Source organism: Pogona vitticeps, chromosome 4, assembly GCF_051106095.1.
Source record: "Pogona vitticeps strain Pit_001003342236 chromosome 4, PviZW2.1, whole genome shotgun sequence".
NCBI classification, from domain to species: domain Eukaryota; kingdom Metazoa; phylum Chordata; class Lepidosauria; order Squamata; family Agamidae; genus Pogona; species Pogona vitticeps.
The window spans coordinates 120,878,814-120,905,485 of record NC_135786.1 but is presented as its reverse complement, the minus strand read 5'-3'; the positions used below and the strand labels follow the sequence as shown (position 1 = coordinate 120,905,485).

Genomic DNA, 26,672 nt, shown 5'->3' with positions numbered 1-26,672 from the left:
TTCACCTGGAGTGTTAACCTTTCCTTTTCCTTTTCTATTCCTCTTCTGAGTACTTGTAGGATGGATGGGAAGACTATCTGGCCCCCTTTCCACAGCTTCAAAGTCTGATATGATTTCTTCATATTTCCACTTGATTATCTCATTAGTTCCCACACGGGTGAGAAGACAAGGATGTGTACCAATTTATGGGCAATGGCAATCTCTCCATCACTGTCCCTGTGACCACTGCCCCACATCACTCCTGTCATTCAGATTCAGGATCTCATTTGCATGAGCCTATGAGAGGAGTGGAGAGGCAGTCAGCGGATATAAGAGGGTTTGGCAGAAGAGATGAAGGAAGAGATATAGAATTTGCAGAGAGAGAACAAGATAGTCAGGGAGATAGTGAGAACAGATACTAATAGAGATAAACTTGTCAAGCAGGCGGTGATTGGTTATGTGGCAAGACATATGACATTTTAATGATTTGATTGTATGCACTGAATAAAGAACATCTGTGATTCTGATTAAATTTAACACCTTTCAATAAATAAGTTCTGTTGGCAGTAACCAGACAAGTGTCTGAGTAAAGTTCTTTATATACAGTGGTGCCTCACAAGACAAATGCCTCGCGCAATGAAAAAATCGCAAGAGGAAAGCATCTTGGGAGTTTTTTGGTAACTCGCAAGAGGAAAATTTTTTCGTCTTCTGAGGTGCGGTTTCCCATAGGAATGCATTGACATTTAAGTCATGCATTCCTATGGGTGAAAAAACTGGCGGGGGACCTCTGGCTCACCGAACATAACTCAACGAATGTGACATAACTCACTGAACGAATTAATTTCGTCTTGCGAGGCATCACTGTATTGTGGATAAAGGAAATCCACTGGTGGAAGTGAGGATAAGAGAGAATGTCACAATTGGTATCTGTTGGTGGGATGGCATAGCGTGATCCCTTTGTTTGGGGAAATAGGCAGGAGCCACATGATAAATGTCACAAGTGGTGTCCAGCGACGGGATACGAAAATATTCTAGTAAAGCCGAAGTTTAAAGTGAATTTTTCTGAGTCAAGAGTGCCTTTTAGTCAGAGGTCTGTAATAAAGAAGAGGGTGACTCGCTAGAGCTTTTGTGGAAAAGCTTACTGGCGGGGCTTCTGAATGCAGATCTTGGGAGGACTAAAGATAGGGAACAACTCTAAGAGAAAAATTCTATTTGAGGTTACCTCAGAATTTGAATACACCCAGCTTAGAATCCAAGGCTCCAAGAGTTAACGGAGCGCTTGTGAAGAAAAAGTGGAAGCCGGGGACAAAACAGGTCTGAGGTGATAGGAACAAGGAGAAGGCTAGAGCGCAAGTGGAGGAAGAACCCGACTGATCATAATTGGATAGCTGTCAGGGTCGCAGCTAACCTTTAACTGGCCAAGGCTGCCAGTCATCTATACTTCACTAACCGGATAAGCGAAGCTCCAAATCAGCAGGCGGAATTATTCCGTATAGTATGCAACCTATCCGGAATTGGTCTGAGTGATGGGCCTCCCTCTAGTTTTTCACCACACCAATTTGCAGCATTTTTAAAATCTAAAGTGGAGGTCATCCACCGGGACCTTTCTCCTTTCTCCCTTTTAAAATACAGTGAGTCGAGCGGAGATGTCCAGCGCTCCATCTTGCCTGGTGACTTTCAACTGCTTTCAGCCTGTGACGCTGGACACTGTGGACAAGGCGCTTGATCACTGTCGTGCCATCACCTCCTCCCTTGACCCTTGCCCGGCCTGGCTAATCAAAGCAGCCAGGCCTATAACAACGGAATGGGCCACAGCAATAGTTAATGGGTCTTTCCTTGAGGGCAGAGTTCCTTCTGCCCTCAAGGAGACACTCATTAGGCCCATAAGGAAGAAGCTTAGTTTGGCGGCGGACAAAATTGGCAGTTATAGGCCCGTCACTAATGTTTCTTTCATTAGCAAAGTGGTCGAGAGGGTGGGGCCGACCAGGTCCAAGCGCATTTGGATGAAACAGATGCCCTGGATCCATTTCAGTTGGGCTTCAGGCCATGCCATGGTACAGAAACGGCATTGGTCGCCCTGTACAATGACCTGCTGAGGGAGGCTGACAGGGGCAAAGTGTCTCTGTTGGTCCTTCTCGACATCTCAGCAGCCTTTGATACTGTCGACCACGGTATCCTCTTGGGGAGGCTCTCTGAGTTGGGAATTGGTGGCTTGGCATTTGCCTGGCTCTGTTCCTTCTTGGAGGACCGTCCCCAGAGAGTACAGCTTGGGGAGAATGTTTCAGCCCTGTGGAGTCTCAATTGTGGGGTTCCACAGGGGTCAATTATCTCCCCAATGCTATTTAACATCTATATGAGGCCGCTGGGTGGGGTCATCAGGGGGTGTGGGGCATCGTGTCATCAGTACGCTGATGACACCCAACTCTAAATCTCCTTTTCTCCAACTGCAGGTGATGCCGTTTTGTCCCTTCAGCGCTGCCTGGAGGCTGTACTGCAATGGATGCAGGAAAATGGGCTGAGGCTGAACCCAGATAAGATGGAGGTACTGAGGGTGGGCGCCCCCACAGTGGGTGGTTTGGGAAACACTCTCTTTTGGGGAGGCAACTCTTGCCGCCAAGAGTGGGGTTCGCAGCTTGGGGATCCATCTGGACCCAATGCTCACTATGGAAACTCATGTGGCGTCGGTGGTCCATACCACCTTTTTCACCTTCGATAGATAGCCCAGCTGCGACCCTATCTCGATGTTGGGGTGCTCACTGACTTGGTGCATGCGCTCGTAATCTCAGGATTAGACCACTGTAATGCGTTCTACGTGGGGCTACCTTTGAGGCTGCTGCGGAAACTACAGGTGGTGCAGAATGCTGCGGCCAGATTACTCAGTGGAGTGAGAAGATACCAACATATCTCACCCACTCTGGCCGCATTGCATTGGCTGCCCATCCGATTCCGCATAGACTTCAAAGTGTTGATGCTTACATATAAAGCCCTAAATGGTTTAGGACCTCGATATTTGACGGAACGCCTAGTCCCACCAAGATCTACCCATATCACTTGATCGAGTCAGGAGGTGAAGCTGAGGGGCCTGACGCCGAGAGAGGCCCGAAAGGAAAAAACAAGAAATCGGGGCTTCTTGGCGGTGGCTCCACACCTCTGGAACATCCTCCCTCCAGAGATAAGTGCTGCCCCATCGCTAGCTATTTTTAAGACCCAACTAAAAACCTGGAAGTTTAAGCAGGCCTTTCCTCCAGTCAATACTTAATTTCTTCCTTTTCAGTTATCTTTTGCTACCTTTCCATCTTGAAGAATCCGCTTATTGTTTATTGTTTTATATTTTTAATTTTGGTATATTTATATGTTATTTTTTATATTGTCTGGAAGCCGCCTAGAGTGGTCGCAATGACCAGATAGGTGGGGCATCAAATAAATAAATAAATAAATAAACTAACAAAGAAACAAACATCAGAATTTGTTTTGTGTCTAGGGGCAAGAGGATTGTCTCAGACCAAAGAACATCATGGCTGGCGTCATGCCAGAAAAAGTATAGCCATTCTTAGCTGCCAAGGGAGAGCTACATAGTATCTTAGAAAGAAAAAGTATTTTAAAAAGAGGTCTGACTATCTCTGCAATATAAACCAGCTCTAATCCAAAGAAATACACATACATATGCCACCTAAAAGTAGTAAAAAGCTAGTAATTGAGGTAATTGATCCTCAAGAGGCACAAGGTTTACCTCAGGAAGTGGAGGGAAATGGAGTTCCTCTATCTGTGGAACAGGATGAGACTCATGAGGGTGCCACGGGGAGAGAAAATGATCCAATCTCACAAGAGTTTGAAAAATGGAAGCTGGAACAGGAATTTAAATTGAAGGAGCTAGTTATGAGAAATCAATTAGAATTGGAGAAAGAAAAAGCTAGGTCTGAAGAAAAAGCTCAGGGACTACAACTCAAGGAATTAAAAATTAGAGAAAGGGAGAGAGCTCAGGCTAGACAAATAGAATTAAGAGAGAGAGAAATGGCATTTGAGTAAGAAAAAAGTCAAAAAGAAATGGAATTAAGACAAAGAGAAATGGAATTTCAAATACAGATGAAACGATTAGAATTAACTTCTTAAAATAATAATAAAAACAGCACTAGTGAGGGAAATCTCTCAAAGATTGATCTAAAGAAAATTCCCCAATATAGAAAACATGAGTGCCCAGAATCTTTCCTCATTTCCTTTGAACGTATGTGCTGGGACTTTAATGTGAAAGAGGAAGATAGAATGATTGTGCTGAGATCCCAAATAAGTGGAGATTTAGCTGATCTCTATTCACAGATGCCTCTAGAGCAGGCCAGAGACTTTGAAGCTTATAGAAAATTGGTTTATTCTAGATATAGCATCAATGCAGAACACCTGAGCTGAAAATTTCATGCCCTGACCAAAAAGCCTGAGGAATCTTATTCCCAATTGGGGGTTAAATTAGTTCAATGTCTGGAGAAATGGATGGAGCATGAAAACAAATGAAAAATGTGATTGGAATTCTGTTCTATTTTACCTGGGGAATTGCGCTATTTCATGAGAGACAAAAATCCTTAAAATATAATGAAAGCAAGTGAAAATGCAGATTCCATAAGTGAGATAAGAAACCCCAGGTTCTCTGAGGTAAAAATTGGCGGAAAAGTGTGGGATGACCAGAGGAGAGGGATCCCACCCAAAGCCAGTAAACAATATTATGCGGGGGGGGGGAGGACATTTTGGGGCTCAACGTCAGACCCAAAAGACTAGAGATGTTAATCAGCAAAAAGGGGGAAATTCCGGTTAGCCAAATGGCTCCAACATAATGGAGCTACTAAGGAAGCGGTTGAATCTGTTCCCATAGCAACCCAAGTAATACAGAGGCCAGAGAGCCAAGAGCCTCCTGTGGCTAGGGTCATCCAATGCTTTTTGATAGAATATAACCAGAATCTTCTATGTAGCTCAGGCAATGTTATTTATGTTGATAATAATAAATATCTTGCACTAAGAGATTCTTGCTCACAAGCTACAGTGTGTCACCCGGATATAGTCCCTAAGGAAAATATGCTAGACCATGAAAATATTTCTATATTTCAAAAGTTCAGATTCCCTTCCCCGCTCCCAAGTTAAAACAATGTTTATGTTTAGAACATTCATGCTGATAACCAGTTTATAAGAAAGTCAAAAGGACAAAGGTATTTCCCCTTCGAAATAGCTTTTCAAAGTAAGTATTATAGCCCCTGATGCCTGGATTCCTTCCAAATTAAAAAAAAAATGCAGCTGGTACTAACCATTCTCTTTCAAGATAAGCAAGTTTGGTCTTTTCAATATATTTGATCTGTTTTAACTTTGCAGACAGAAAAGGTCACCAGGGTCTGCACAGGGGGAATATTTTTCTTTTTAAAAAATCATAACATGAAAACCATTTGCCCAAACAATTTGCTGCACCTGTGCCAAATTTGGCACTGATCTGATATCCAGTTTCAAAGTTATATATATTTTTTGTTTGGGATGCCCCCATTTTCAGAATTGCCTTATGGGATGCTAATTTCCTCTGTTAAACAATATATATTGTTGCACTCTCATACAGCAATGATATAGTTGCTACTGACACAGTATGATATGCCATCCTTTGCCAGGAATTTTATTTATGACAAACAGACCTCTAAGCAAAAGAATGAACAGCACCTCACTCATCATGACTAGTTAGATGCACACACTAAATTGACCAGAAAGATCCTTTTATGACTAGGAGTGATTAGGAAGGTAGCACATACCTGATTTTGGAATTACAGGTCATTTCATTCTCTGGGTAATGAATATCAACTGCATCCTGGATGACTGTGCCATATTCATAGACTTTAATCTTCTTTGTCACCCCAGCAATGGCAAAATAGTCACAGTCCCGGTCAAATTCAATACTAAGAAATGATGACACAAACAGAACAAATAAATTTACTTAAGATATTAATTGCATTGTTTAATTATGACATCCATTTTTGGATGAACAATAAATCCTTTATAAGCATCATAGTTTAAAAATAGATTCCCAAAATTCTTATATTGTACCCGCTACAAACAAGTAAAGTAAGTTTAATCACTGGAAAAAGAAAACCAGAAAACATGCAAGTAAAAGAATGAAGGGGGAGATGAGCAATGTTATCCTTAATACTGTAAAAATACACAATAGAAGAATTTACTGTACTTTTCTGCACTATATGACAACTTGGGAGACCTAGAATGGTTATTAAAGAATATTTAGCACATACTGTGGACCATGTTAAGTTATTCCAATGCACAGACACTTCATGACTGTGTTAATCTGGCCTGGCTGTTTTACTGAAACAAACACACATGCTTACAAAAGCTGTGGTAGCTTTTGTTCAATGTTTTCAGCAGTTTTGTGTGTGTTTTTTAAATTATTTTCTAACTTCCACTTTACCAAACACTCAAATGTCAAAACTGACAGCTCACATTGAGAAATGAAAGGGAAGGATTTGACCTATAGTGTCTGAATTAATCTGCTACAGGGCAACTGATGATTAACTTTATATACAGTTAAGAATCCAAGTTACTTTTTAAAAAGTATAATATAACATGCTATAACAAAGTCAAACAAAATATTGCCATAAATGCAAGTATGTCTGCCAATAAAAAGGTCATACTGACCACCTGTCAAGTCCCCACCACCACCAAATATGCAATTTTCTCAGCACTGAATTTTTTTCACCCCAGTTGCAGTGCTTGATTAAAGGCAGGAAGAGCTTTGCCAACTCTTGCCCACCTCTTCTAATACAAGTCACAATATTTAAAATGTCAGTCCTCTGAAGATGCCGGCCACAGAGACTGGCGAAACGTCAGGAAGAACAACCTTCAGAACACGGCCAAAGAGCCCGAAAAACCTACAACAACCATCGGATCCCGACCATTAAAGCCTTCAAGAATATGTCAGATAAGATTACCAGCACAGGCAGATTTCTGCAATTGTATGATTGTTCACTATGAAGTTCAAAAAGTACTACTACTGGAGAAAACACTGGCCAAAATCCTCTTAATGTCAAATTCCGTTACTTATGCCTGCAGAAGCTTATGACACCACCAGCTATGGGCTCTTATTGTTCATTAGAAGTTTCCAATCCTTCCCCTCTTTTCAGGTTCTGTGGCTCCCTAGGGATTCTTTTTGATCTGGAGAAGTCTTGAGGAACCTTAGGATGGAATGGGAAACCTTTAATGCCCCCAAAGTGCTAATAATCCTGACAAATTTAGGTGTCCAGGAGAGGCACCTGGCCTCCCACCCCTCACAGGTAAACTTACTGCTTAGGGATAGTGATCTCACTGCCCTGTTTGGAAATGTTCATCTTTTCAAGTACTAGGAATAGAGACGGGGTTGTATCAGAAAAAAATGGTGATGACTTTTGATTCATGATTCTTGAAGGTCAATGAATTATGATTTTTTCTGTCAAATCGATTTGTCAATTTGTTGTTTTTTTTTTTACTTTTAAACCCTATAAAATGCCCCCCAAAGCACCTAGAGACATCAAATTTGCAGGAATTTGCTTCTCCTGATTCTCCTCTAAAAGTCCTGCAAGTTTAGCTAAGTTTTGGATTCAGATGCCTGATTGATACACCCACAAGGAACGTTCACCCCCAAGACAACTAGAGACACTAGAAGTACATAAAAGCTTCTCCAGACTCTCCTCTACAATCCTTCCAAGTTTGGTGAATATTGGGTTTCCCCAAGACAGCTGCTAAAGGGCACTTTCCTGGGGTGACCCACTTTGTGGGTGCATAACTTGGATATCTGAAACCCAATCTTCATCAAACCTGGAGGCATTTTAGAAGAAAGTCAGTGTGATGATCTGTGTTTTTATGTGTATTACAATGGGATATGTAGTCCTAAGATTGTCCCAATAGCATCCATCTTGATTTAATGTCTGTGTCTGTGGTAGGAAAATTTAACATGCTGTTTCAGAGAAGCTTCGTTCTCTGGTTATCTAGTTGCTAAGAAGAGCCAGAGAGTTACATTCCTGGTAGTCATAATAATTCTGCCACAAGACATGATAACAACTCAAGCTTCCATGAGAACGTTAGGCGGGACAACAAGACCCAGGAGGGGGTGTTCCTTATGAAGCATCCTGGGAAGGAGAAGGAAGTTGGTAGAGGGAAAAAGATGGAGTTTGACTGAGAAAGGACAGACATGTGCTTTTTCCCAAAATGGATTATATCTTTTGAATGGAGCTTTTTGCCAACATGGACTTTTGGATTACAACAAGAATCTAGCCTTCCTGAAGGACTATGGACTATGGAGTCACAGGATACGTAAGAAAGACAACACCTATGCATAATTCTAGCTTAGTATCTTTTCTTGTGTTATTTTTCTTAGCTGGAGTTTGTGGGGTGGTCTGTCTGACTTGATATGGAAATGTTACTGACTGAAATGCTTTACTATAATCTGAATTCTGTCTAGAACTATCTTTCTGAATAAAAGCAATAATGTTTAAGATTGCATGCATTGGTCTCTTGTACAAACTAGCCTAAGTAATTGGCCACGAATATTTTGCTACCATATATAGAGCCCAGATTAGCCTGAGTATAAACTTATGGACTGTCTGTGTTTGTTACTTTTTCTTAACAAAGGGGATGGATTTGAGGAAGGAAAATTGGTTCAGGGCCTGCTGAGATTTAGGGCTCGTCTTAGCTCATAAGGACTGACTAATTTTCTGGAATCTCTCCTTCTCCGGCTTCCCCTTAATCTCCTTGGAGATGGGGGATTGCTTACAGTCGGTAGAAGCTTCTCCATGATTTCTGTGTCTCTAGGTGCCTAGGGAAACTCTCCGGCAGGGCCCCCTCTTTGTGGGTGTATAACTCACAGATTCAAAATCCAATCTTCACCAAACTTCAAGGAATTGTAGAGGAGTCAGGAAGCCTCCCTGCTATTTTGATGTTTCGATGTGCTTTGGGGCCATTTTATAGCCAAATGAATTGCTGAATCATAAATTGCTTTAAAAATACTTGATTCATGATTAGTCATAGGCACTGATTCGTACAAATATGAATCAACAAATCTGTGATTACTCATCAAATTTGGTGATTAATTTTTAATTCATGCCCATCTCTAACTGCTCCTATATCACAGCCTCTTTCCTTTATAACTCCAGTCACAGAACCATTCTTTCACTACAAATTTGCCTTTTGATATTGCCACATTATAGCCTTCTACATCAGTAGTTCAAACATAACGTAACCCAAGTGTGCTTGGACTGGGGTTTTGGGAGTTGCAGTCCAAGAAAACCTGGATTACCCTAGACTGGAACCTACTGTTTTACATGAACAGTATTCTGTGAATTGTCCGAGTAGGCAAAGCCCTAGCTTAGGGCTGCCTATTTATAAATTTTCTTAAAACAGGTTCAAAGACAACAAAACACACATAATAAAAATTGTTCATATGGGCCCCATATAATAGTTTTACACCATGAGGCAGTCGGGAAATTACATGGTTTGTAATAGAAGAAACTGACATCTTAGACCGAATGTATAAAGGAAGTTGTTAATCATCCATATTATACAGCTGTGTGTAAAGCTGAGTCATGCTGACTAGGCAGAAAGCTGAAGTAATCATGTGAGATAATCTAGGATGAGGTCATGTTATTTGTAATTATATATTGTACACAGGGACACACATCTATTGTGGAGAGTTGGAGAATTGCTAGAGGACATGCTGCTGGAACATTTTGTGAAGACTGTACATATATTATATAAGCTTTGAAGAAGCTGTTGTCTCATGTGTTTACTTCTCTGCAAGGACCTTGAAGGCTGCTGATAACACTGCTTTGCTCAGCGCACCTCGATTCCTGACAGACAATAATCAACCTGTGACTATGCAGTGTTCATCTAAATCAAATTACTTGATCCTGACATTGAACAGAAGTAGCAGTTGCACAAACAGGCTTCATGTCTACAAGCCTGGGGGTGACAGTACTGAAATATTTGTTCTCCAAGTCATGATCTTCAAGATGAATGTTGCCATTTCTAAAGTACAGATTAATGCCTCACAGAAACAACTGTGATTACAGTTCAATGACATTTCATGGGAAAATTAAAGGTAATAGGTACACTTTCAGGATTAATTTGTAGAAGTTTCTTAGTGGAACTGCATTTTGTGGTGCACTTGATTGCCTTCTAGTTGTTGGCTTGTCAAATCACTCTGTCTCAAGAAAAGTTTTACAGCCAGGAGTCTATTCTACCACAATGAATTTATCTGTACAACAATCTTAACTGAATTACTGTGACATCTCCTGTTTGTTGCCCTGTGGATTTTGTTAAAGCATAACTAAACTCGTGGAAGCTATTTATTTTGATCCTTTTTTTTACCATCCCCTTTCTGTTGCTGAAGAACTATTATCAAGGCTGACAAAGTTTCGTGTTATTAGAAAAGAAAATCCTCTCTTACCAAAAGAGATTTTGTTGCTATTAGACAGACAAGCTTTGAGCAATTATATACCATGCTGTACTCTTCCTCTACTTAAAAAGGGTAATTTGTCAACATTAAACCAGCATTAAAGTGGTATGTCTTAAAAAGTTACCGTATTTTTCGCTCCATAAGACGCACCTCCAAATAAGATGCACCTCATTTTTAGGAGAGGAAAACTGGAAAAAAATATTCTGGCAAATTCATAAGGCAGTAGCAATAGACAGATGTTGTCACATCAATTAGCTCAAACTTCTTGCAGTGTACAACACAGTGAGAGCTTTTGAACAATTTGTAGTTGGCAAAGTTATTCCAATAGCCACAGACAACAACACTACAATGCTTTATATCAACCACCAAGGAGGAACAAAATCCATGTCTTTCTTGCTACTAACGGTACAGTTTTGGGATTGGTGTATTCTCAAGCATGTCATTTCACAAGTCATACATGTACCAGAAGTGGAGAATCATGAAGCAGACTTCTACAGCAGGATGACACACAATGAGTGGGAATTACAGTACCATCTCAAGTTTTAACACTTATAATGAATTGTTATTGCACTGAAAGAGATGAATAAACAGATTGTTGCTGGGTAGTCAATAAGAGCTATGATGAAGAAATCACCACCAGCACAGGTGTAAGCAAACAGCAAAGCATGCCTCACTTCCACTCCCTCCCTTCCTCCCTTCCTTCCTTACAGCAAAAGGTTTTTCTCTCTCCATCATTCAGTTCTTTACTTTGCAGCATGTCCACAGAAAGTGTGCTTACTTTTATCAGCTTTTTGCAGCTGATCCTCCTGTTTCCTCCACTCTCTAATCATTTTTTTCAGATGAGGAGGCCCAAAATGTCTCTGCACTGTTCACTGTTTCCATACTCCTTAGCATATTTTACTACCTCTAGTTTAAAAGGAATGCTATATGCTACCCTTTTCTGCTTTGCACTGGCAGAATGAGTTCCCATATTCTGCAAGAAAAATGTGCCCCTTATTCATCACATCTACTGCCTGCTTCCTTTTACAAATATAATCTCAAAGCAGCACAGAATCATAGAATAATGGAGTTGGAAGGGGCCTATAAGGCCATCAATTCCAACCCCTGGTTCAATGCAGGAATCCAAATCAGAGCAGATCTGACAGATGGTTGTCCAATTTTAGAGACTACAATAGGATAAAATACAGTAGCTGGGAATCACAATGAAAAGATAAAATCTACCAGCAATATTGTAGAACAACAATGATTAAGAAAAACCAATAAAAACAGGGGGAGTGACACCATGCAGCTTTTGTTAACACAAAAATACTACTAAAATTTCTATTTCCAGTTGTGTGTGTGTACATGTGAAATGATATTTATGAAATGTTGGGTTCTTAAACCAATTTTCAAGATTTCAAAGCTTTACTTCAACATATTCAGATCTGCCCTCTGCAATTCAAATTGCCTTGCTCCTGATGAGTCCATAAAAACTGGACTCGGCTAATGTGGCAAGCTAATACACCAAATAAAACCTGTAGCCCTAGTGGTAATATATTAAGGAAAGGAGTGTTAGGTCCCTTTTTGGTTTCCCTTTTGAACTTTATTCTGCATGTGCTCAGTGCCTTTTTAATCATTCTGTGCTTCAGAATGAAATTTGGCTAACAATACACATTAGCCTCCCCCCCCCCCGGTCCCTTAATGTTTTAAATATCTGCAAAATTACTTCTATTTAGGCCTAATTTATGATGAAGTGATGCAGCTTCCTGAAAAGCTCTGAACTACAGAGAGCTATTCTAGCAGGCTCTCAGAAGTAACTTTATCTTCCCCTCACCATTCTGAGGCCTGTTTTAACTTACTGCCAATTTTAGAAGCTTTTGTTTCTGTCCTGTCTCCCTCTCCCTCTCCCTCTCCCTTCTCTGCAGAAGGTGAAGGGAAAGAGACTCCTCCTTCCTGCTTTGCTTCTCCAATAGAGAAGCCTACTGGGTGATGCAAGCAGGCAGATATGCTAATATCTGTGCACTAGAGGATTGTGGGAGGAACATCTAGCCCCTGATGGGGGTCCTGTGGGGCACCCCAAAACACTGAGTAGCTCTCCTGGCCTCTTTCAGGACTGGGGCTGTGCAGCAGTGTTTTGATCAGGAGGTACATCCGGCGGTCACCATGCCTTTGGGGGATAGTGCACACAAAGGGCCAGGAGGCTTAGGGGCCATTCACACTCAGACCTGGCAGGGGAGATATCATTGTTGTAAAAGTGGTTTTCCCAGGGTAAGGCTCATCTATTGCACTTCAGATGAGCTGACCCCTGTGATTTCCCCAACTGCCTAAGTGGGAGACTGTGTTTGTGGTTTCCCTTTGTCTTTCTAGAACCACCCTTTGGTCCTTGGCTATTTTCACTGCTTGCTGCCATAGGCCTGTTTACCTTGCTGGTTTTCCAGGTGGGCTGCAGGAAGCAGATCCTGGAAAGCTAGCAGTGCAGAATGGTGAGGTCCAAACAGAAAGCAGTCTCTGCTGCCAGTTCAGAGGCCTCCCAGGATGGCAGTGGGAGGCTTTTGGGTGGTGGTGGCTGAGCCCTGGGTTACTGCATTCACTCCATAAGACGCATGTACTTTCCCTCCCACCTTTTTGGAGAGAAAAAGTGCATCTTATGGAGCGAAAAATACGGTAATGGATGACAAACACAAATTTTAAAACCCAAGGAAGAGCATGAGCACCAACATGCAACCTGACGTGCTTTGTTTCATGATCAGGCCAAAGGTAACACAGGCATAAAACCAGAAGAAATAAATAAATTTACTAATGCTTATCTGCTAAGTCAGTGGTCCCCAACACAGCATGGTTGAGGTTTCTTTAAAAAAAAAAGCTGCTTTAGAACCATGTCTGAAGAAATATTTCTGGGGAAATCTTTGTCTTGTTACAGACATGCTTGTCTTTCTTAAAGCTAGTCATTAGTTTTGCTTAAGAAATGTAAGATCTGTTTCTTTAGGTAACTGAATAACTTATTCGAACAGAGCAGCCCATAGCAGGATGCCATAATTCTATTTCTTCAGCTACTGGTCATCTCATAGCACCAAATGAGGAGAGCACTTGAATCCTAAATTCCTGTTCCCTGAATAATTTTTTTAAAAGCCCTAGAATTATTTGTTAACTGATATATTCAAGATGTCAGGATGCATGGGTATATTAGCAGTTACAGTTACAGTGGTGCCTCAAGTTACGAACGTCCCTACTTACAAACATTTCGACTTACGAACAGCTCCAGTCACAACATTATGCTTTGACTTGTGAGAGGAGCTTCCAGTTACGAACAGAAACAGGCAGGAAAAAAGGCAGGAAATTCATTTTTTTTAACTGTAGGTGGCGACGAGGCTGCTTATTTGCATTGTAGCTCTTTCACCTTGACAGTTACAGGGTGTGTCATCATCTCGGAGGCTTGGGAGAGCCTACTTCTGCTTTGGAGTGAGTGTGTGTGGGTTTGCAGGGAGGTAAGCTGCTGTTATCTCCTTTGAAAAAACTGCTTTGGGTGGGTTTTGACTGGAGCGGGTATGATTCTGTGCTGTGCTGTTGGTGGCTCTGCTTTTTATTTTTGGAGGTTTTTTCCCTTCTTAAACCTCAGCAACAGAGGTGGCTTTAGTGTTTGTTTTTGTGTTTTTTGTTTTTTTGAAGTTTTTTCTTCTTCTTAAACCCTCAGCAACAGAGCACCTTCCAACCAGGCTTGCTGTGTTCTTTTTAATTTTTTGGTGATTTTTTTCTTCAGCCGGAACAGATTAATCGGTTTTCAATGCATTTCTATGGGAAATGGTGCTTCGACTTACAAACATTTCAACTTACAAACACCATTCCAATACGGATTAAGTTTGTAAGTTGAGGCACCACTGTATTTCGGCAACTTAGTGTCTGAAATCCTGTTATTTAGCATAGTAAGTCACAGTAGAATAGGCCACTGAATCAGTGGGGATTTTGTGAGTCCACTCGTCCATAAACTCCACTAATCCAAATAGGTCTAGTCTGGTTGCTACTTTCTTTAGCATAGTTACCAGAGTAGGCCCATTTGAATAAATGGAAATTATGGACACATAATTTATGGCGTGCTCTGGTCTATGGGGTCACGAAGAGTCGGACACGACTAAACGACTAAACAACAACAAAAATGGACACACTAAATCCTAACTGATTCAATGGAGCTACTCTAATGTGACAGAGCAACAGGATTTCAACCAACCTACAAAGAAAAAGAACAGTATAGGACAGTAAGAGTTGAAATCAGCTTTCTGAGAAACAGAACACTTTATAAAATTGCAGAGAAGACTGAAAATATGTAGGCAATGCTGAATTAAACAGAGGTATAACAAAATGAATATTTTATCTGCTAGGCATGAGCTCAAAAACTCTTGGTCCTTCATGAGTCGTACAGTGAAAATGAATTAAGAAAAAGAGGGGAAATAAACAGACAAATTGTGCTAGTTTCCTGAACTTGATATATGAGGGCACAGAACTTTTCCTATTGGAAAAGAGTTGATTACTTACGTAACTATGGTTCTTTGAGTGGTGATCCATGTATCCACACAAAATGGGCAAAATGGGTGCATGCACCTGTGTGACAGAATTTCGGAAAGTTCCAGAGCCTCAAAAATGAAAATATTTCAGCCTATACCACGCAAGTGCAGCACCTCTTTCCTCAGTCCCAGTTGTCCACTGCAAGAAAAAATAGAGAAGGTTGGAACAAGAGGAAGGTAGGCAGGATTATGTGGATAAATGGATCACCACTCAAAGAACCATAGTCACGTAAGTAACCAAGTCTTTTTTGGTGGAGTCTATGTATACACAAAATGGGAGACTTGTGAGCTACACACTGGAGGTGGCAGTTACGCCCAACCAGAAAATAAGACAGCCCATCCAAAAGCAGCATCTTTTTGAGCTCTTAAAACCTAATCTATAGTGTGACAAAGGTCATCAAGTAGCTGTTTGGCAGATCTCTTAGATGTCCACACATCAGATGAAGGTCACAGAGGAGGAAATTGCTCTTATGGAGTGACTGTGGAAGGGCTTGTTGACTAGTCCATAAGTCAGGGTGATACCATGAGTGATCAATTTAGAAAATATCTGAGAACAGACTAGGTTGTCCCTTCCTAGGACCTTGGTAAGAGATTAACAGTTTAGTTGTTTGTCTAAAAGCCTTTGTTCTGTTTAGGTAAAAGGCCAAGGTTTGTTTGACATCCAGGGAATAAAAGGAACATTTGAGGTCATTCTTTGGAGAATTATACAAGGCAGATAAGAAGATAAGATATGGCTAATCACAGTGAAGGACTCAGTTCTGCAGCCTGGCAAGCCAATATAAGGACCACAAGAAGTGTAATCTTCAGCACTAGCAGGTTGTTGTAACCAGCAGTTCGAAGAAGTGCCTAGTCAGTTGTGATAGAACTAGTGAAAGAGACCATGGGTCATGAGGAGGTCCCACATCTGGGTAGGCATTCTGGAGGCCCTTGAGGAACTTCTTAATGGTTTGATATTGAAGAGATGTGAAGATGTGTGGTTAGCTGGTTGATGCACCACTATGGCTGCCAAGTAGACTTTTCTAGAAGAGATGGAAAGTCCCTTCTGCTTGAGTTGGAGCAGGAAGATTAGGACTATGGAGAGAAATGTTGGTGAATGTGGCCAGCCTTGTGTCGATGCATAAAGTTGGAAACATATCCACTTGTAAGTATATAGCTGGTTAATGGAGGGGGAGTCTCACCTGTATCAAGATATTTGCAAGGAGATGCATAGCCTCCAGGCAGTGAGCTTCAGATGAGTGACATCCAGGTGAAATACTGCTTGTTGTTGTAGGTCAGTAGGTAGAAAGACTGGGGCAGTCACATTCTCAGTCTGGAGTAGGACATGTCATGATGATGGGATATGTAGTCAGAGGCATGTCACGATGATGGGATATGTAGTCAGAGAAATGTAAAATGGAGTCAGACAGGTTCTGTGGAGATGATTTGAGAGACACTGGAATGTGTTTTTCTAAGCGCCATGAGAGTGTTTTCCTGAAAACTGTTACAGCCTGGATCGAGATAGCGTGAAGGCCAGGTTGAGAGGCCCATGGAAGACTCAACATTCCCAGCTGGCTGGAAAAGTGATAAACAACACCTGGACTCTCATGGGAATAAGGGGAGGGCAGAGGTCATACAGCCTCTTAAGGTTAATTGGTTAACAGCCAGAAAGGTCATGAAGAAGGGAGGAGTTAGAAAGGTGGAAACTGTTATCTTTATCACATTAATATTTGTGTCTACTACTTTTGAAATTAAATTTTGTGATATAAACATAAAATCTATTCTAGAGTAACTTTTATGTACCACAGAATAATATGTAAACCTCCTTTCATCTCCCTTCAATTCTCTCCATATATCTTTCAAATCGGTAGTATTTATTATCTTACTTAGGGGGGTATCCCTTTTATGCAATTCATCTTTTTTATGTGTAGATTTATCTTTCAACTTATCTAAGACCATGTTGAAATCTCCTGCCATAATCACATATCCTTTCCTAACTTTTTCCATTTCTTTAATAACAAGTTTGTAAAATTCTCCTTGGTTCATATTCGGTGCATACACATTTACTAATGTGTATTCTTCTTCCCCCATTTGTCCTTGGATTATCAAATATCTACCATTACTATCTTTTATTACTTCTTTTACTACAAATTCACAATGTTTAGATATTAATATTGCTACCCCTCTAGATTTGGATGTCCCAAATGTTTTTTCATATATATGTATATTTTGCAATTTCAATTCATTGACTCCATCCTTTAATTGATATGTCTCTTGTAGATAGATAATGTCAACTCTACTTTTTTTTAATAATAATTCTATTTTCCTTCTCTTTAATACAGCTCCTAGGCCTTTCACATTTAAAGTGGCTACTCTTATGTTTTTCCCCATATCTGTTCAATCTTTTGCTTCTTAGTTGGTCCCTTTGTGCAATTCCCAAAACATAAACAGAAACAACTAAAAAAATTAAATTCACCTCTTTCTAATTCTCTATCCCTACCCTTCCTCCCTACATATAAACATTTTCCTCCCTCCAGCTTCCCCGCGTCTCACTAATGTTGAACACGCGATCTGGGAGGGGGGGAGACGCCACTCCCACCAGTCTGGACCCCAGCCGAACCTCCACCTCCTTTTCACTCCACATCATATATTTATTCACATATATATATCCAAATGCCTTCCCTTTTTTATTTGTTCAATTCCATCTTAATCGGACAATCCAGAGCAAAAACAAAACAAACCAATAACAATAACCAAAACTTCCCCCCCTTTCTTTTTTTTTCTTCCTTCTTTTTTTTTTGACCCATATATGTGTGCACATACTTGTAAAACACATGCTTATAATTAGAAAAAGGGAAGAAAAAAAAAACCCCAAAACAAACACACAAGTTCTTTGTTTATTAAAAAAAAAAAGAAAATAAAAAAGGAAGAGAGATTAAACAAACAAGCAAACAAACAAACAAAAAAAAAACAGAGTTTTCCCCAAAATTCCCCCCCTTACCAAAAAGAAAAAAAAAAAAGAAGAAGAAGAAAAAAGAGAGGAGAAGAGAAAAAAGAAGAAAAAAGGAGGGGAATTGGGGGGGAAAGGAAAAAAGGGGCAATGGGCAGGAGGGAAAAAAGTAGGGAGATTAGGGAGAGAGAAAAAAAAAACAGATTATTCCAGCATCCTATAATGTCTCTTAGTCTCTTCCAATCAAAAAAAAAAATTCAAAAATCAAAAAAAAAATTCTAATGGTATCTTCTTTTTCAAATTAACTGTCTTAAAAAAAAAGGGAAAAGGGGACAATAGGCAGGGGGAAAAAGAAAGAAAATAGGAGGGGGGAAAAAGCCAGATTATATCAACATCCAATGGTTCCCTTAGTCTCTTCCAATCAAAAAATTTTTTCAAAAAAAAAATTAAAAAAAAATCTTCTGAGGGTATCTTCCAAATCAGCTGTCCTTACAGAGCCACTTGCTTGCTTGTCTCTTGCACACTCTGGTCCCAAATTCCCCAAGCCAATAACAAATGTTTTCCCTCGTCAAAAGAGTGTATTTTGTGTAGGGTTCCATCCTTCCATATTTTCAAAAAAACAGGATAACCCCAGTTGTATCTCTTGCCATTCTTAGTTAGGATTGAAGTAATAGGTTTCATTGTTTTCCTCCATTGAATAGTTTCAGAGCTTAAATCCTGATAGATCTGAACTGGGTCTGATCTGTAAACTAACACTTCAGGTTTTTCTTTAATGACCTTGAGGAACTGATTTTTCTTGTTATAATTGAAAAATTTCACTATTATAGGTCTTCTGTCTCTTTGAGGTTTTCCAACAAAATGAACCCTCTCAATATCTTCCTCAGCCACATGTTGAGAGTTCATCACTGTGTTAATCCAGTCTATTACCTCTTGTTTTAAACTCACTTCTTTCTTGTGACTAAAGTTCATTATTTTAATGTTGTTACGTCTCGCATTGTCTTCAAAATAGATGAGCTTTCTCTTTAGGTCATTAATAGATTCCTCTTGTTTTTCAACTTTGCTCTGAAAACCTTGGCCAAGGCTGCCCTGAAAATCTTCCAGTTGTTGTAACCTGCCCTCTGTCTTATTTAAACTTGTCTTAATATCTGTCATTTCTCCCTGAAATTTTTTTAAATCTTGACTCATCTGTTGATGCCCTTCTAACATCAAATCCATTTTAGAGAGAAGCTGTGCAAACTGGCTTTGCATTCCTTTCATGGAGGAGACCAAATCTGAAACTGTTTTCTCCATAGTGGTTGCAAAGTTCGACTCCTCCCCCTCCTCTGTTCTTTGTAACCGGGCAACTCTATCGAGGCTGCGATCTGAAGGTTTTTGTGATGGCACACGCACCCAGCTTTTACTCTTCGTCTTATCTCTACCTCTCCTCATGTATAAACAAGGCAGAGATTTATAACTTAGGAAGCCAAGCCGTGTTCAAGAGCCCACATTGTTTCTCTTTTCAGCCTCCGGCTTCTCCGGTCAAAAGTGAAAGTGTTTTCTTTTAGATTAAAGACAATGCAGCTACGCTTCAAAAGTCCTTATATATTTGCCAGAAGTTTTCATAAGGAGTTTAAAAGTTATTTACTCACAGGACCCGCAGGGAGAAAGGCATTTATCTTCATTTTTTAGATATCGGGTGAAGAGACAGATATTCAGCCTTGCATCGCCATCCTGGCGGAAGTAACAGACCATGCATTGATGGTGATGGAAATAAAAGTGAAGAAAGAGAAGCTAGGAGATGGAGGATAGACTCCAATATTCTTCAACATACAGAGGTGATAGACAAAGTCAAGAAAGAATGGTTGGAAATATGGTCATTTAATGAAGCGGGTGGGAATAAAATAGGTGTGTTATGGGACACCATGAAAGCTGTTATGAGAGGAATTGCTATAAGAGAATCTTGTAGATTAAAAAGATTGAGAGAAGGAAATGTAAAAAGGATTGAAGAATCATTAAAGGATTTAGAAACTAAATATTTTATAGATAGAGACAATAAAAAATTATTAGAGATACAAGCTAAAAGAAAGGAACTGGAAAGCTTAGAATTAGAAAAAGTACAGAGGGACCTGATATACACTAAAAGGAATTTTTTTGAACATAGTAATAAAAATTCAAAACTTTTAGCTAGAATGGTTCATACCAAAAGAACAAAAAACAACATTGGTGTGATTAAAGATAAAACAGGAAAAAATTGCAGTATAATGAAAGAAAAATTAAAGATTATACAAGATTTTTATCAAAATTTATATAAAAGTAATAGTGCATCAAAAGAAGATATAGAAACTTATATTAAAGAAAATGTTAAGAGTGAAATATCAGAGAACAATAAAAAAGACTTAGATAAAGAAATAAAAGAGGAAGAGATTATAGAGATAATTAATAAACTAAAACATGGTAAAACCCCAGGTTTTGATGGATTAGGTCCGGAATACTATAAAACCTTTAAATCAATATTGATCCCTAAATTAAAAGTGCTTTATAATGAAATCTTGGAAGGAGAGAGGATACCAGATTCATGGAAACATTCATTGATAACTCTTATCCCAAAACCTAATAAAGATCTAACAGACCCAAGTTCATATAGGCCTATTTCTTTACTAAATCAGGATGCAAAGATATTTACAGCAATACTTGCAAATAGAATTAATAAATTTATTATAAAATATATCAAAGAGGATCAGAATGGTTTCTTGAAAGGTAGGCAAATGGAAAACCTAACAAGGAGGGTTTTGAATATTATACACAATATAGAAAAAAATAAACTGAAGGCAGGCATTTTATCATTAGATATATTTAAAGCATTTGATTGTGTGGAATGGCCAACATTAAAGACTTTGTTAAAGGGTTGGGGTTTTGGAAAAAAGTTTAGGGGGATAATAGATCAATTATATTTAGAGAATACCTCTGTAGCAATAGTTAATGATGGGATGACAGACCAAAGAGCTCTTGGCCGAGGTACTAGGCAAGGTTGTCCTCTCTCTCCAGTTCTGTTTTGCCTGGTTATTGAAATGTTGGCAAATGTAATTAGGAACGATGATTTAATTGAAGGTATAGGAGAAAAGAAGACAAAGATTAATTTATTTGCGGATGATTCCTTATTGACAGTGAAAAACCCGTTAGAATGTATAGATAAAATTAAAACACACTTAGAAAAATTTGGAAAAATAACCGGATTAAACATAAACTGGCAAAAATCTGACTTAATGTTGTTTAATTATAGTAGAATAGAACAAGAAAAGTTTACTGAAAAACATGATTTTAAAATATGTAAAACAATTAAATACTTAGGAATAGATTTAGCGAAAAATATTCAAAAGATAAAGGATTATAATTATAACAAACTAAAGGAAGTAATTAATAAGAAACTACAAGAATATGATAAGTTCAAATTATCTTGGTTTGGAAAGATTGCATTGGTAAAAATGAAAATTTTACCAAAAATTAATTTTCTATTCAGAATGTTACCAATGCAGTTAACAGAGGATGAGTTGAAATATTGGCAAGGAATAGTTAACAAATATTGTAATGAAGGGAAGAAATCTAGAATAAATAAAAAGTATTGGTATAAAACAACAAAAAAAGGTGGTATAGGTTTGCCAAATATAAGAAACTATTATTTAGCTAACCAACTGAGGTTTATTGGTGAAATTATATATAATCCGGAAAGGTTAATTTGGTGGGAAATAGAATCATCAGAACTACAAGGAAATATAGAAAAATATTTATTTGCTAAAGGTAAGAAAGATAAAATAAGTCAAGTTAATAATCCTTTTTTAAAGACACTGTTAAATATATGGTATAAGTATAAAAAGAATTTATGTTCATCATACTCTCCATTTAGATTAGTGACAGAAATAGAAGATTTTCCTACCAATATGAAGGTGTATATGGATTTATTTAAAGAAGAAAAAGTGATTAGACTGAAAGATTGGCTGTATAAAATGAGATCGATAGATCAAATGAAACAAGTATTTCAAAACAAGACTATTTCATGGTTGAACTATGCACAACTGGAAAGATGGACTAAGGAATGGGCAAATAAATATAATAAAGGTAGAGAACACACAAAATTTGAGCAATTTTTACTCTCATATGAGGACATTCAGATGACTGACTCAGTAAAAGGTACAGTGAGTAAAATTTATTCACTTCTTAATTTAGAGGAAGAAGAAAGTGAGAAAGAAGGATTGAAATTGGTGTGGGAACAAGATATTGGGAAAAGAATAAATGAAGAAGAATGGAGGAGGATATGGAAAATGAGGATTTTAAGATTGATGTCAGTAAGAATAAAGGAAAAATTTTTTAAACTTAGTTTAAGATGGTATTTAACACCGGTAAAATTAAACAAAATCAACACCAGTCATCCGAATGTCTGTTGGAAATGTGAGAAAGAAGTTGGTACATACTTTCATATGTGGTGGGAATGTGAAAAGGTACAAAGTTTTTGGAGACAAATTTTTAAAGAATTAAGTTGTATCTGTGGAAAAGATATAGAATGTAAGGCTGAGATTGCTTTGTTATCAATATATGAGAATGTGGAATATGACAAAATGATTAAAGAATTGATAACTAATCTAATAACAGCAGCTAGATTGATTATTGCTAGACAGTGGAAATTAAAGACTGAATTACAAATTGAAGAATGGTATAAAGAAATATGGAATATAGCATTAAATGATAAATTAACTTGTAATTTAAAGATGAAGAAAGGAGAGTTGAAAAAGAATAATTTTTATGTAATATGGGGCAAATTTTTGGAATATGTGTTAATAAGGGGAAAAGGGAGAGCTCCAAATCAAGAATCTATGCAGTTCTGGAGAGGAGGACAATAGAAGAAGAAGAATGAGAAGAAGAAGAAAAAAGAAGAATATGGCAAGAGGTCCCGTATATGGTGGTGGGGAACACTGTTATTGTGTTGTAAGTGTATATGTTTTATGTATATGATTTTTTTGTTATAGTTAATAAAAAAAAAACTCTAAAAAAAAAAAAGAAAGGTGGAAACTGGATGATTGGTTATGTGAATGTGATTCTGATGTTTCGCGTGTTCTTCTGTTATGGGTTTCGATTCCATGATGGGAGAGAAAGGACTTGATTGAAAAAGGATGTAAGTAAGGAGAAAAAAGGAGGTGGGGCTAGTCCACTATAGCCTACCTTAATTAGCTTGTTAGTGTTTATTATTTTAATGGGAAATAGTTATTTAACTGCAATGATCTTTGAATATGATCTTTGAACATGTTCTTGATGCTAATGCTTATGCAATATAAACTGATTTCTAATGAAACTATTTTTCTAATAAAAATTAATTATAAAAATTCTACAAAAGGACTGGTCTCTTGAACAGCAGGGTCTGGCTAAATCCAGGAAGTGGAGAGGGCCACAAACTAGCTATCTTTTAAGAGTCCTACCTAACTGAGCTGTTGTGAATTTTAAGGAATCACAAAGCCCATGTGCCTGTACTTGCAAAGTACTGAGTAAGTGAATAGTGTTATTTTAAGATCAGATTTGTTCAAAGGGCTTACGACTTGCCCCAGCGCAAAGGTGGTAGGTAAGCAGCCTGTTGAGCTCTCTGACCAAATGCTAGCAGCCCTTTATGGGGTCCGGTGCATCACAGAGCAAGCCTGCCATAGTGGACACCATGAGGCCTAGCACTTGTTGGACTGAGTGGACCGAGCGATATCAAGCATAAATCAGCTTTTGAGTAGACACGATAATGTTTACATGTGCTTGAGCCAGGCCTGCATGTTCATGGCATTGAGGAGCACTCAGATGTAGTGGATGGTTTGGTATGGGATGAGGTCAGACTTCTCTATATCGACATGTAGCCCATGACTCAAGAGCAGGGTGAATGTGATGTTTGCACTCAAAGTGTCTTTATTGTGTTCCACCAGAAGCCAGTCGTCAATGTAGAGAAAAACAATGACTCCCTTGATTCTGAGAAATGCTGCCACCAGTGCCATGCGCTTAGTGAAAATCCATGGCACAGTGGATAATCCAAAGGGAAGTGAATGGAAGCTGTAGGCCTGATTGGCAACAGGGAAGCTTAGGAAACAACAATGTTGTGGCTGAATTAATATATGAAAGTATGTGTCATGGAGGTCTATAGACACAAACCAGTTCCCCCAGTGAAGCAAGGGAGAATGGATTGCAATGTTACCATCTGAAAATGTTTTGGGATGATAAAACATTGACGGCATGTAGTTCCAAGATGGGGTGTAGCCCTTGTCATGATATAGGATGCTGAAGCCAGAATGTAATTTCTAAATGGGATTTGTAGTCATGGAATTAGCCAGAAGGAATCCATCTTAAGTCTGTGTCATTTTACTGGAAGTCTCTAGATGCTGTTTTCTTCACAGTAGCTAGCAATGTTATCTAGTAACTAGGAGACAGAAGACCTACTGAAGTCCAAACATTCCAGCAGAGAAAGGTAAACAACATCTGCAGGTCCATGGGAAAGAAAGGCGGAGAAAGACAACTTTTCCTTCTTCCTGATTGGTTGTTGGCGGTGGAGAAGAAGAAGGGGGGTTTTCCAGCACGAGGAGTGAAAATGGAGAATTACTGAGACAGAAGGAGACCTTTGCCTTATGGATTTTTGGAGAGACTTTTCCCTTTTGGATTTCTAGAGGGACTTGTGTGGTTTTTATGGACTATGGATTTCTAGATGGACTTTGGAGTTCCTGAAATTCATTAGGATGTAGTTCTTAAAAGTAGCTTAGAGGGAGGCAATGGCTTTCCTAATTTTTCTTAGATAGCAATTTTATTGTTTAATTTTTTTTAGCTGGAGTTTGTTAGATTTCTAACTGAGTAGTTCTGGAAATGTTTCTACTTGCTATGCTTTTGCAACAAACTGAACTCTTTTAAATCTTTATTTTTCTAATAAAATAATTATTATTAAGATCTGATGTATGATCACTTGAACAGACATAACCTGCTACCATTACTTAATTAGATTTCTTTTAGGCCACTGAACTAAGCTATCTTGAGTCCAATATTTTCTTGAGTACTGAGAGATCTAAATGACTCTGAGACTCATGATTATATTTTGGTTTCTCAATGATTTTAAATGGGAATAGACTTGGGAAAAGAGTCTAGTGTGACTGCCTGGATGAGACAAGGACTCATCTCATCTCAAATAGGAGTACCTTAGACTCTGGAACCTCTCTATTCCAAGCTGTCTGATTCTTCTAGGAGAATGGGCTAGCTTACAGCCCTCTGTCCCTTTCCAGTACCATACAGTAGCGGTAGAAGAAGCAATTTGAGATGTAGTGCAGAGGTACCCTTCAGATGGCTCCTTTTGCCAGGAGTGTGCAGATTTCCTCCTGGAGAACGGGAGAGAGTAGGGTGCATCAGATATGGCCCGTGGATGGAAGGGTGGAAAATTATATTACATATCTGTGAGATATGATGTTGAGGACCCATACATCTGAAGTAATAGCTTCCCAAGCATGAACAGTGCTGAGCATATGTCTGTAGCTGTTCTAATGTGGGGTGATGGTGGTAGAGGAATGCATGCGTCAAGCTTGGGCTGCTGCCGAGATTTCCTGTCTGCCTTTTTTGGAGAAGACTGTTTGCTTGTATTTGGTAGAGGAGGAGGCTGGGGTAAGGCACTGGTGGATTGTCCAGTCAGAGGTCTTGGACCACTCAGACGGTGACATGTAATGAGAGTATGGCAGGGATCTCTTTCAGTGAGGGCAAAAGTGAGATCTTGTTAGACGGTACAAGTTTATACTCATTTTCTTCGTGTTGGTCTTCTTTTTGTGAAAATCTTGCATAAAGTCATCGGTTTTGTCATTTAAGAGGCCCTCTCTACTGAAGGGGAAGTCCTTGATGAAGACTTGGAGTAATCTGGGAAGCCCGCTGAGTGAAGTCAGACATTTCTGCACATAATGATGCTCACTGCTATACTCTTAGCTTCACAATCTGCTACACACCAGGCAGAGTGGATTTGTTGCCCAACCAGAGCATAGGCCTCTTGCTAAAAGGAGATGGCCGGAGACTGTCTGATGGCAGGTCAGCAATAATGTTCTTAAACTCTTCCCAGATGAAGTAGCGGTAAGCACCCATCACGGCTTGATAATTAGCTATGTACATGTAGAATGCCACTGAGGAATAGATCTTGTGAGCAAACAAGTCTTGTTTATGACTTTATTATTTGGAGTGTCACGAGCACAGCCCTTGGATCTCATTTGGATGATGTCAGAGTTCAGTATCGGATGTTTAAATAGGAACTTAGCTTTGTTCTGCTGGACATTGTAGAAGTTCTCAATTCTATGGGATGTTGGTGGGATTGAGGAAGGTTTCTGCCAGGACTGTCTGATAAGGTCTATCAGGGTCTCAAGCAATGCCATTTCAATAAGGATGTCCACCTTCTTGTGGATGCAGGTAAAAACTTCATCTTTAGCTGTTGGTACTGGCTTGAAAACCGGTAGCTGCAATTACTCTGTCATTCTATTAGATCATTATAGGAAGACAGATCCTCTGAAGATGAGACAGGACCAGCATCTTGGACGTCAGAACCACATAAGGTTTCTGGAACAAGAACAGAGTCTTTCCCCTCCTCCCTGTTGGAATCAGCAGAGCTGTCAGTCTGGTTGTCTTTCTCTTGCAGGAACAAAGGGAGTTGCCAACAGCTGATGCAAGCACCAGTAATAGAGAGGTAAGTAAGATGTCTGGATTAGGAGAAGGCCGTAAGATCTCAGGTGAGGTGGGCCAGAGAGCCAAGGCTTGGGTGGAAGCTGGGGGG

The 26,672-nt window shown here is 39.2% G+C and overlaps 1 protein-coding gene across 6 annotated transcripts in view; it reads right to left on the bottom strand.

Moving 5' to 3' along the window:
• The window catches only part of COP1 (COP1 E3 ubiquitin ligase), a 333,778-nt gene that overhangs the window by 147,277 nt on the left and 159,829 nt on the right, over positions 1–26,672 (bottom strand). For all 6 annotated transcript variants that reach the window (XM_072998208.2, XM_072998210.2, XM_020813947.3 and 3 more), the window contains one exon: positions 5,751–5,894. In XM_072998208.2, the coding sequence (XP_072854309.2) occupies positions 5,751–5,894 (144 nt within the window). The remainder of the gene's footprint in view (positions 1–5,750; positions 5,895–26,672) is intronic.